The sequence below is a fragment of the Oncorhynchus gorbuscha genome, unplaced genomic scaffold (genome assembly GCF_021184085.1).
Source record: "Oncorhynchus gorbuscha isolate QuinsamMale2020 ecotype Even-year unplaced genomic scaffold, OgorEven_v1.0 Un_scaffold_1091, whole genome shotgun sequence".
Taxonomy (NCBI): domain Eukaryota; kingdom Metazoa; phylum Chordata; class Actinopteri; order Salmoniformes; family Salmonidae; genus Oncorhynchus; species Oncorhynchus gorbuscha.
In genome coordinates, this window is record NW_025745977.1 from 64,390 (window position 1) to 77,342 (window position 12,953).

At 44.0% G+C, this 12,953-nt stretch overlaps 1 protein-coding gene across 1 annotated transcript in view; it reads left to right on the forward strand.

The window, feature by feature from the left end:
* LOC124021212 (transmembrane protein 192-like) overlaps positions 1 to 12,232 on the forward strand; it is a 49,539-nt gene extending 37,307 nt beyond the window's left edge. Inside the window, exons 3-4 of the mRNA XM_046336560.1 lie at positions 5,526 to 5,619; positions 11,823 to 12,232. Of these exons, the coding sequence (XP_046192516.1) occupies positions 5,526 to 5,619; positions 11,823 to 11,937 (209 nt within the window). The 3' untranslated portion in view covers positions 11,938 to 12,232. The remainder of the gene's footprint in view (positions 1 to 5,525; positions 5,620 to 11,822) is intronic.
* The last annotated feature ends 721 nt before the right edge of the window (positions 12,233 to 12,953 follow it).

The following is a 12,953-nucleotide window of genomic DNA, read 5'->3' on the forward strand; positions in this document are numbered from 1 at the left end:
GTAGCCCGTCCTTCTCCTTCAGAATATAAAGTAGCAGCCTAGCTGTTGGCTCTTGGTGGTTGTAGCCCGTCCTTCTCCTTCAATTTAGAATATAAAGTAGCAGCCTAGCTGTTGGCTCTTGGTGGTTGTAGCCCGTCCTTCTCCTTCAGAATATAAAGTAGCAGCCTAGCTGTTGGCTCTTGGTGGTTGTAGCCCGTCCTTCTCCTCCTTCAGAATATAAAGTAGCAGCCTAGCTGTTGGCTCTTGGTGGTTGTAGCCCGTCCTTCTCCTTCTCCTTCAGAATATAAAGTAGCAGCCTAGCTGTTGGCTCTTGGTGGTTGTAGCCCGTCCTTCTCCTTCTCCTTCAGAATATAAAGTAGCAGCCTAGCTGTTGGCTCTTGGTGGTTGTAGCCCGTCCTTCTCCTTCTCCTTCAGAATATAAAGTAGCAGCCTAGCTGTTGGCTCTTGGTGGTTGTAGCCCGTCCTTCTCCTTCAGAATATAAAGTAGCAGCCTAACTGTTGGCTCTTGGTGGTTGTAGCCCGTCCTTCTCCTTCAGAATATAAAGTAGCAGCCTAGCTGTTGGCTCTTGGTGGTTGTAGCCCGTCCTTCTCCTTCAGAATATAAAGTAGCAGCCTAGCTGTTGGCTCTTGGTGGTTGTAGCCCGTCCTTCTCCTTCTCCTTTTAATTTAGAATATAAAGTAGCAGCCTAGCTGTTGGCTCTTGGTGGTTGTAGCCCGTCCTTCTCCTTCTCCTTCAGAATATAAAGTAGCAGCCTAGCTGTTGGCTCTTGGTGGTTGTAGCCCGTCCTTCTCCTTCTCCTTCTCAATTTAGAATATAAAGTAGCAGCCTAGCTGTTGGCTCTTGGTGGTTGTAGCCCGTCCTTCTCCTTCTCCTTCAGAATATAAAGTAGCAGCCTAGCTGTTGGCTCTTGGTGGTTGTAGCCCGTCCTACTCCTTCTCCTTCAGAATATAAAGTAGCAGCCTAGCTGTTGGCTCTTGGTGGTTGTAGCCCGTCCTTCTCCTTCTCCTTTTCCTTCAGAATATAAAGTAGCAGCCTAGCTGTTGGCTCTTGGTGGTTGTAGCCCGTCCTTCTCCTTCTCCTTCAGAATATAAAGTAGCAGCCTAGCTGTTGGCTCTTGGTGGTTGTAGCCCGTCCTTCTCCTTCTCCTTCAGAATATAAAGTAGCAGCCTAGCTGTTGGCTCTTGGTGGTTGTAGCCCGTCCTTCTCCTTCTCCTTCAGAATATAAAGTAGCAGCCTAGCTGTTGGCTCTTGGTGGTTGTAGCCCGTCCTTCTCCTTCTCCTTCAGAATATAAAGTAGCAGCCTAGCTGTTGGCTCTTGGTGGTTGTAGCCCGTCCTTCTCCTTCAGAATATAAAGTAGCAGCCTAGCTGTTGGCTCTTGGTGGTTGTAGCCCGTCCTTCTCCTTCAGAATATAAAGTAGCAGCCTAGCTGTTGGCTCTTGGTGGTTGTAGCCCGTCCTTCTCCTTCTCCTTCAGAATATAAAGTAGCAGCCTAGCTGTTGGCTCTTGAATATAAAGTGGTTGTAGCCCGTCCTTCTCCTTCTCCTTTTAATTTAGAATATAAAGTAGCAGCCTAGCTGTTGGCTCTTGGTGGTTGTAGCCCGTCCTTCTCCTTCTCCTTCAGAATATAAAGTAGCAGCCTAGCTGTTGGCTCTTGGTGGTTGTAGCCCGTCCTTCTCCTTCTCCTTCAGAATATAAAGTAGCAGCCTAGCTGTTGGCTCTTGGTGGTTGTAGCCCGTCCTTCTCCTTCTCCTTCAGAATATAAAGTAGCAGCCTAGCTGTTGGCTCTTGGTGGTTGTAGCCCGTCCTTCTCCTTCTCCTTCAGAATATAAAGTAGCAGCCTAGCTGTTGGCTCTTGGTGGTTGTAGCCCGTCCTTCTCCTTCTCCTTCAGAATATAAAGTAGCAGCCTAGCTGTTGGCTCTTGGTGGTTGTAGCCCGTCCTTCTCCTTCAGAATATAAAGTAGCCCGTCCTTCTCCTTCAGAATATAAAGTAGCAGCCTAGCTGTTGGCTCTTGGTGGTTGTAGCCCGTCCTTCTCCTTCTCCTTCAGAATATAAAGTAGCAGCCTAGCTGTTGGCTCTTGGTGGTTGTAGCCCGTCCTTCTCCTTCTCCTTTTAGAATATAAAGTAGCAGCCTAGCTGTTGGCTCTTGGTGGTTGTAGCCCGTCCTTCTCCTTCTCCTTCAGAATATAAAGTAGCAGCCTAGCTGTTGGCTCTTGGTGGTTGTAGCCCGTCCTTCTCCTTCTCCTTCAGAATATAAAGTAGCAGCCTAGCTGTTGGCTCTTGGTGGTTGTAGCCCGTCCTTCTCCTTCTCCTTCAGAATATAAAGTAGCAGCCTAGCTGTTGGCTCTTGGTGGTTGTAGCCCGTCCTTCTCCTTCTCCTTCAGAATATAAAGTAGCAGCCTAGCTGTTGGCTCTTGGGTGGTTGTAGCTCTAGCTGTCCTTCTCCTTCTCCTTTTCTTTTTTAAATCTATCATTTTAATTCCATCCTCCATTGATTAGATATCTCCTAACCTTTACCACACGGAGGCTCTATGAGCCCATTGCCACTTTGATGACTTCTGATTGGCCAACAACAACAACAAGCTCTGGTGAAAAGCAGCAGCAAAAATTATCTGATGTCTTTCTTTGTCACTACTGCAGCAGTTGTTTGAAATTACACCCAATCAGATCAGACCCAGGACATTATTTACACTTCTGGATCCGGGCCCCAGATGGGGTCTGTGGTTTTGGGGTTCAGGTGGATCGGTGAAGACCATTACCCAGCACACGGCGCTGAACGAACAGCAGAGGAACGGCAGACAGACGGTGTGTGTCGTCTCTTAGAGGGAGGTGTGGAATGTGTCACATCTCTACTGTCCAACTACTGCACTCAACCCCTTCATCACATCCCTCTCTCTCACCCCTCTCTCTCTCTTCCTCTCTCTCTCTCTCTCTCTCTCTCTCTCTCTCTCTCTCTCTCTCTCTCTCTCTCTCTCTCTCTCTCTCGCTCTCTCTCTCCGCTCTCTCTCTCTCTCTCTCTCTCTCTCTCCGCTCTCTCTCTCTCTCTCTCTCTCTCTCTCTCTCTCTCTCTCTCTCTTCATCTCTCTCTCTCTTTCTTCATCTCTCTCTCTCTCTCTTCTCTCATCTCTTTCTCTCTATCCCTCTATCCCTCTCTCTCTCTATATATATATATTTACCCTAAACACACACACAGAACCAACCTTGAGAAATACTTCACATTCCAGGGAGAGAGACTTGCACACCGTTACAACACTGTAAAAAGCCTTTATATCACATCTGAAATGTCTCTTCCTTTGGAACTTTTGTGAGTGTAATGTTTCCTGTGTCACTTCTGTTTATCTATTTCACTTGGCAAAGTAAACACATGTTTCCCTTTCCAATAAAGCCCCTTGAATTTAATTTGAGTGTGAGTCAGACTGAGGGGGACTGTGACTGAGGGGGACTGTGACTGAGGGGGACTGTGACTGAGGGGGACTGTGACTGAGGGGGACTGTGACTGAGGGGGACTGTGTCTGAGGGGGACTGTGTCTGAGGGGACTGTGTCTGAGGGGACTGTGTCTGAGGGGACTGTGACTGAGGGGACTGTGACTGAGGGGGACTGTGACTGAGGGGGACTGTGACTGAGGGGGACTGTGACTGAGGGGGACTGTGACTGAGGGGGACTGTGACTGAGGGGGACTGTGACTGAGACTGTGACTGGGGGACTGTGACTGAGGGGGACTGTGTGACTGAGGGGGTACTGTGACTGACTGAGGGGGACTGTGACTGTGACTGAGGGGGACTGTGACTGAGGGGTACTGGGACTGTGACTGAGGGGGACTGTGACTGAGGGGGACTGTGACTGTCTGGGACTGTGACTCAGGGGGACTGTGACTGAGGGGGACTGTGACTGAGGGGGACTGTGACTGAGGGGGACTGTGACTGAGGGGGACTGTGACTGAGGGGGACTGTGACTGAGGGGGACTGTGACTGACTGAGGGGGACTGTGACTGACTGGGGGACTGTGACTGACTGAGGGGGACTGTGACTGAGGGGGACTGTGACTGAGGGGGACTGTGACTGAGGGGGACTGTGACTGAGGGGGACTGTGACTGAGGGGGACTGTGACTGACTGAGGGGGACTGTGACTGTCTGGGGGGGACTGTGACTGAGGGGGACTGTGACTCTGGGACTGTGGGACTGTGACTGTCTGGGACTGTGACTGAGGGGGACTGTGACTGAGGGGGACTGTGACTGAGGGGGACTGTGACTGTGACTGGGGGGACTGTGACTGTGGGGACTGTGACTGTCTGGGACTGTGACTGGGGGGACTGTGACTGTCTGGGGGACTGTGACTGAGGGGGACTGTGACTGAGGGGGACTGTGACTGAGGGGGACTGTGACTGACTGAGGGGGACTGTGACTGACTGGGACTGGGACTGAGGGGGACTGTGACTGTCTGGGACTGTGACTGAGGGGACTGTGACTGAGGGGGACTGTGACTGAGGGGGACTGTGACTGAGGGGGACTGTGACTGAGGGGGACTGTGACTGAGGGGGACTGTGACTGAGGGGGACTGTGACTGACTGGGGGACTGTGACTGACTGGGGGACTGTGACTGAATGGGGGGACTGTGACTGACTGAGGGGGACTGTGACTGAGGGGGACTGTGACTGAGGGGGACTGTGACTGAGGGGACTGTGACTGAGGGGGACTGTGACTGACTGAGGGGGACTGTGACTGAGGGGGACTGTGACTGAGGGGGACTGTGACTGTCTGGGACTGTGACTGTCTGGGACTGTGACTGAGGGGGACTGTGACTGAGGGGGACTGTGACTGAGGGGGACTGTGACTGAGGGGGACTGTGACTGTGACTGAGGGGGACTGTGACTGTCTGGGACTGTGACTGGGGACTGTGACTGAGGGGGTGACTGTGACTGACTGGGGGACTGTGACTGAGGGGACTGTGACTGAGGGGGACTGTGACTGAGGGGGACTGTGACTGTCTGGGACTGTGACTGAGGGGACTGTGACTGTCTGGGGGACTGTGACTGAAGGGGACTGTGACTGAGGGGACTGTGACTGAGGGGACTGTGACTGTCTGGGACTGTGACTGAGGGGAGACTGTGTGTGACTGAGGGACTGACTGTGTGACTGAGGGGACTGTGTCTGAGGGGACTGTGTCTGAGGGGACTGTGTCTGAGGGGACTGTGTCTGAGGGGACTGTGTCTGAGGGGACTGTGACTGTGGGGGGACTGTGACTGTGGGGGACTGTGACTGAGGGGGACTGTGACTGAGGGGGACTGTGACTGAGGGGGAGACTGAAGGAGCGAGGGAAAGCGAGGGAGAGAGTAGGGAAAGACTGATTGGTAACAAGATAATGTTTGTGTGTGTGTGTGTGTGTGTGTGTGTGTGTGTGTGTGTGTGTGTGTGTGTGTGTGTGTGTGTGTGTGTGTGTGTGTGTGTGTGTGTGTGTGTGTGTGTGTGTGTGTGTGTGTGTGTGTGTGTGTGTGTGTGTGTGTGTGTGTTCGCTTTCTCTCTCCAGTCAGGGTGGTGAGGTTCAACAGAGACAGAGCTGGTCCAGATATCAGTCAGGAGGAACCATCTACCTCCTACAACACTACTGAGACTGGCTTCAGGTATATATACACCTAACCCTGGACTGGCTTCAGGTATATACACACCTAACCCTGGACTGGCTTCAGGTATATATACACCTAACCCTGGACTGGCTTCAGGTATATATAACCCTATAGGTATATACACCTAACCCTGGACTGGCTTCAGGTATATATATATATATATATACACCTAACCCTGGACTGACTTCAGGTATATATACACCTAACCCTGGACTGGCTTCAGGTATATATACACCTAACCCTGGACTGGCTTCAGGTATATATACACCTAACCCTGGACTGGCTTCAGGTATATATACACACCTAACCCTGGACTGGCTTCAGGTATACACACCTAACCCTGGACTGGCTTCAGGTATATATACACCTAACCCTGGACTGGCTTCAGGTATATACACCTAACCCTGGACTGGCTTCAGGTATATACACACCTAACCCTGGACTGGCTTCAGGTATATACACACACCTAACCCTGGACTGACTTCAGGTATATATATACACACCTAACCCTGGACTGGCTTCAGGTATATATACACCACCTAACCCTGGACTGGCTTCAGGTATATATACACCCTAACCCTGGACTGGCTTCAGGTATATATACACCTAACCCTGGACTGGCTTCAGGTATATATACACCTAACCCTGGACTGGCTTCAGGTATATATACACCTAACCCTGGACTGGCTTCAGGTATATATACACCTAACCCTGGACTGACTTCAGGTATATATACACCTAACCCTGGACTGGCTTCAGGTATATATACACCTAACCCTGGACTGGCTTCAGGTATATATACACACCTAACCCTGGACTGGCTTCAGGTATATACACACACCTAACCCTGGACTGGCTTCAGGTATATATACACCTAACCCTGGACTGGCTTCAGGTATATATACACCTAACCCTGGACTGGCTTCAGGTATATATATATATATAATATATATATATATATATACACACCTAACCCTGGACTGGCTTCAGGTATATATACACCTAACCCTGGACTGGCTTCAGGTATATATACACCTAACCCTGGACTGGCTTCAGGTATATATACACCTAACCCTGGACTGGCTTCAACCCTAACCCTGGACTGGCTTCAGGTATATATACACCTAACCCTGGACTGGCTTCAGGTATATATACACCTAACCCTGGACTGGCTTCAGGTATATATACACCTAACCCTGGACTGGCTTCAGGTATATATACACCTAACCCTGGACTGGCTTCAGGTATATATACACCTAACCCTGGACTGACTTCAGGTATATATATATATATATATATATATATATACACACCTAACCCTGGACTGGCTTCAGGTATATACACACACCTAACCCTGGACTGGCTTTAGGTATATATACACACCTAACCCTGGACTGGCTTCAGGTATATATACACCCTAACCCTGGACTGGCTTCAGGTATATACATACACCTAACCCTGGACTGGCTTCAGGTATATATACACCTAACCCTGGACTGGCTTCAGGTATATATATATATATACACACCTAACCCTGGACTGGCTTCAGGTATATACACACCTAACCCTGGACTGGCTTCAGGTATATATACACCTAACCCTGGACTGGCTTCAGGTATATATACACACCTAACCCTGGACTGGCTTCAGGTATATATACACCTAACCCTGGACTGGCTTCAGGTATATATACACCTAACCCTGGACTGACTTCAGGTATATATATATATACACACCTAACCCTGGACTGACTTCAGGTATATACACACAGCTAACCCTGGACTGACTTCAGGTATATATACACACCTAACCCTGGACTGACTTCAGGTATATATACACCTAACCCTGGACTGACTTCAGGTATATATACACACCTAACCCTGGACTGACTTCAGGTATATATACACCTAACCCTGGACTGGCTTCAGGTATATATACACCTAACCCTGGACTGACTTCAGGTATATATATATATACACACACCTAACCCTGGACTGACTTCAGGTATATATATATATATATACACACCTAACCCTGGACTGACTTCAGGTATATATATATATATATACACACACCTAACCCTGGACTGACTTCAGGTATATACACACAGCTAACCCTGGACTGACTTCAGGTATATATACACACCTAACCCTGGACTGACTTCAGGTATATATATATATACACACACCTAACCCTGGACTGACTTCAGGTATATATATATATATACACACCTAACCCTGGACTGACTTCAGGTATATATATATATATATATATATATATATATATATATATATATATATACACCTAACCCTGGACTGGCTTCAGGTATATATACACCTAACCCTGGACTGACTTCAGGTATATATATATATACACACACCTAACCCTGGACTGACTTCAGGTATATGTATATATATATATATACACCTAACCCTGGACTGACTTCAGGTATATATATATATACACACACCTAACCCTGGACTGACTTCAGGTATATGTATATATATATATACACCTAACCCTGGACTGACTTCAGGTATATATACACCTAACCCTGGACTGGCTTCAGGTATATATACACCTAACCCTGGACTGACTTCAGGTATATATATATATACACACACCTAACCCTGGACTGACTTCAGGTATATGTATATATATATATATATACACCTAACCCTGGACTGACTTCAGATATATATATATATATACACACCTAACCCTGGACTGACTTCAGATATATATATATATATACACACCTAACCCTGGACTGACTTCAGGTATATATATATATATACACACCTAACCCTGGACTGACTTCAGGTATATATATATATATATATATATATACACCTAACCCTGGACTGACTTCAGGTATATATATATACACACCTAACCCTGGACTGACTTCAGGTATATATATATACACACCTAACCCTGGACTGACTTCAGGTATATATATATATATATACACACCTAACCCTAACCCTGGACTGGCTTCAGGTATATATATATACACACCTAACCCTGGACTGACTTCAGGTATATATATATATACACCTAACCCTGGACTGACTTCAGGTATATATATATATATACACACCTAACCCTGGACTGACTTCAGGTATATATATATATATATATACACACCTAACCCTGGACTGACTTCAGGTATATATATATATATATATACACACCTAACCCTGGACTGACTTCAGGTATATATATATATATACACACCTAACCCTGGACTGACTTCAGGTGTATATATATATATATATATACACACCTAACCCTGGACTGACTTCAGGTATATATATATATACACACCTAACCCTGGACTGACTTCAGGTATATATATATATATATATACACCTAACCCTGGACTGACTTCAGGTATATATATATATATATACACCTAACCCTGGACTGACTTCAGGTATATATATATATATATACACACCTAACCCTGGACTGACTTCAGGTATATATATATATATACACACCTAACCCTGGACTGACTTCAGGTATATATATATATATACACACCTAACCCTGGACTGACTTCAGGTATATATATATATATACACACCTAACCCTGGACTGACTTCAGGTATATATATATATATATACACACCTAACCCTGGACTGACTTCAGGTATATATATATATATATATATATATATATATATACACACCTAACCCTGGACTGACTTCAGGTATATATATACACACCTAACCCTGGACTGACTTCAGGTATATATATATATATACATATATATACACACCTAACCCTGGACTGACTTCGGGTATATATATATATATATATATATATATATACACACCTAACCCTGGACTGACTTCAGGTATATATATATAGATACCTGTGGTCTTCTGTTGCTCAGTTGGTATGGCGCTTGTATATGGGTTCGATACCACCCATATATGTATGCACACATGACTGTAACCCTGGACTGACTTCAGGTATATTATTATTATTATATATATTATATATATATATACACCTAACCCTGGACTGACTTCAGGTATATATATATACCTAACCCTGGACTCACTTCAGGTATATATATATATATATACACCTAACCCTGGACTGACTTCAGGTATATATATATATATATACCTAACCTGGAACTGACTTCAGGTATATATATATATATATATATACACACTAACCCTGGACTGACTTCAGGTATATATATATATATATACCTAACCCTGGACTGACTTCAGGTATATATATATATATATACACACCTAACCCTGGACTGACTTCAGGTATATATATATATACACACCTAACCCTGGACTGACTTCAGGTATATATATATACACCTAACCCTGGACTGACTTCAGGTATATATATATATATATATATATACACCTAACCCTGGACTGACTTCAGGTATATATATATATATATACACACCTAACCCTGGACTGACTTCAGGTATATATATATATATATACACACCTAACCCTGGACTGACTTCAGGTATATATATATATATATATACACACCTAACCCTGGACTGACTTCAGGTATATATATATATATATATATATATATATATATATATATATATACCTAACCCTGGACTGACTTCAGGTATATATATATATATACACCTAACCCTGGACTGACTTCAGGTATATATATATATATACACACCTAACCCTGGACTGACTTCAGGTATATATATATATATATATATATATACACACCTAACCCTGGACTGACTTCAGGTATATATATATATATATACCTAACCCTGGACTGACTTCAGGTATATATATATATATATTATACACACCTAACCCTGGACTGACTTCAGGTATATATATATATATATATACACCTAACCCTGGACTGACTTCAGATATATATATATATATATATACACCTAACCCTGGACTGACTTCAGGTATATATATATATATACACCTATATATGACTATATATATATATATATATATACACACCTAACCCTGGACTGACTTCAGGTATATATATATATATATATATATATATATACACACCTAACCCTGGACTGACTTCAGGTATATATATATATATACACACCTTCAGGACTGACTATATATATATATATACACACCTAACCCTGGACTGACTTCAGGTATATATATATATATATACACACCTAACCCTGGACTGACTTCAGGTATATATATATATATATATATATATATATATATATATATATATATATATATATATATATATATATATATATATATACACCTAACCCTGGACTGACTTCAGGTATATATATATATATATATATATATATATATATATATATATATATATACACACCTAACCCTGGACTGACTTCAGGTATATATATATATATATATATATATATACACACCTAACCCTGGACTGACTTCAGGTATATATATATATATATATATATATATATATAACCCTGGACTGACTTCAGGTATATATATATATAACACCTAACCCTGACTGACTTCAGGTATATATATATATATACACACCTAACCCTGGACTGACTTCAGGTATATATATATATATATACACACACCTAACCCTGGACTGACTTCAGGTATATATATATATATATATACACTAACCCTGGACTGACTTCAGGTATATATATATATATATACACACCTAACCCTGGACTGACTTCAGGTATATATATATATATATATACACAGTAACCCTGGACTGACTTCAGGTAACCCTACTGACTATATATATGATACACATAACCCTGGACTGACTTCAGATATATATATATACACACCTAACCCTGGACTGACTTCAGGTATATATATATATATACACACCTAACCCTGGACTGACTTCAGGTATATATATATATATACACACCTAACCCTGGACTGACTTCAGGTATATATATATATATACACCTAACCCTGGACTGACTTCAGGTATATATATATATATACACACCTAACCCTGGACTGACTTCAGGTATATATATATATACACACCTAACCCTGGACTGACTTCAGGTATATATATATATACACACCTAACCCTGGACTGATTTCAGGTATATATATATATATATACACCTAACCCTAACCCTTATGTTAACACCTAATGTTGCCTTTTCATTGTTCTAACGTTGTCCTGACCTTGTTATCCTGTTCCTCTCCAGAGAGGGCTCCAGTCTGGAGGAGGTAGTGGAGAAACAAGCTGATCTCATCGACTACCTGAAGCAACACAACACCTTACTGAGCAAGAGACTGCTCAACATGACTGTTCAGCACTGACCACAATACAACCACAACCATAAGAGACAGAGAGAGGAGGATGGAAGAAGAGAAGAGTGTCACAGATTAGAGGCCTCGAGTTTTATTTCTCTGTGACCACCCCAAGTGACCTCTGGATAGTGTGTGTGCGTAGAGATTGTGTGTCTGTGTAGAGATTGTGTGTGAAAAGGGTAGTCATTAGAGATATGTGAGAAAGAGGGAGAAGAAGGGAGGAGAGATGATGGAGGGAGAGAGAGAAAAAGAGGGAGGGAGGGAGAGAGAGAGAGAGGAAGAGAGAAGGGAGAAAGAGAGAGACGAGGGAGGGAACCATGTTATCAGGGCCGTGTGTGTGTGTGTGTGTGTGTGTGTGTGTGTGTGTGTGTGTGTGTGTGTGTGTGTTCCACAGAAATGTTTTACGTGTGTTTTCTCCCTGCAGTGTGATTTTATATAAACTCAGCAGAAAATGAAACGTTCTCTCACTGTCAACTGCATTTATTTTCAGCAAACTTAACGGGTAAATATTTGTATGAACATAAGATTCATCAACTGAGACATAAACTGAACAAGTTCCGCAGACATGTGACTAACAGAAATGGAATAATGTGTCCCTGAACAAAGGGGGGGTCAAAATAAAAAGTAACAGTCAGTATCTGGTGTGGCCACCAGCTGCATTAATACTGCAGTGCATCTCCTCCTCATGGATTGCACCAGATGTTCTTGCTGTGAGACATTTCTGGGAGGAATGGCCCTAGCCCTCACCCTCCGATCCAACAGGTCCCAGACATGCTCAATGGGATTGAGATCCGGGCTCTTCGCTGGCCATGGTGAGTGTCTTGCAAGAAGTCACGCACAGAACGAGCAGTATGGCTGGTGGCATTGTCATGCTGGAGGGTCATGTCAGGATGAGCCTGCAGGAAGGGTACCACATGAGGGAGGAGGATGTCTTCTCTGTTACGCACAGCGTCATTGAGGGCAATCTCAACAACAAGCTCAGTCCGATGATGCTGTGACACATCGCCCCAGACCATGACGGACCC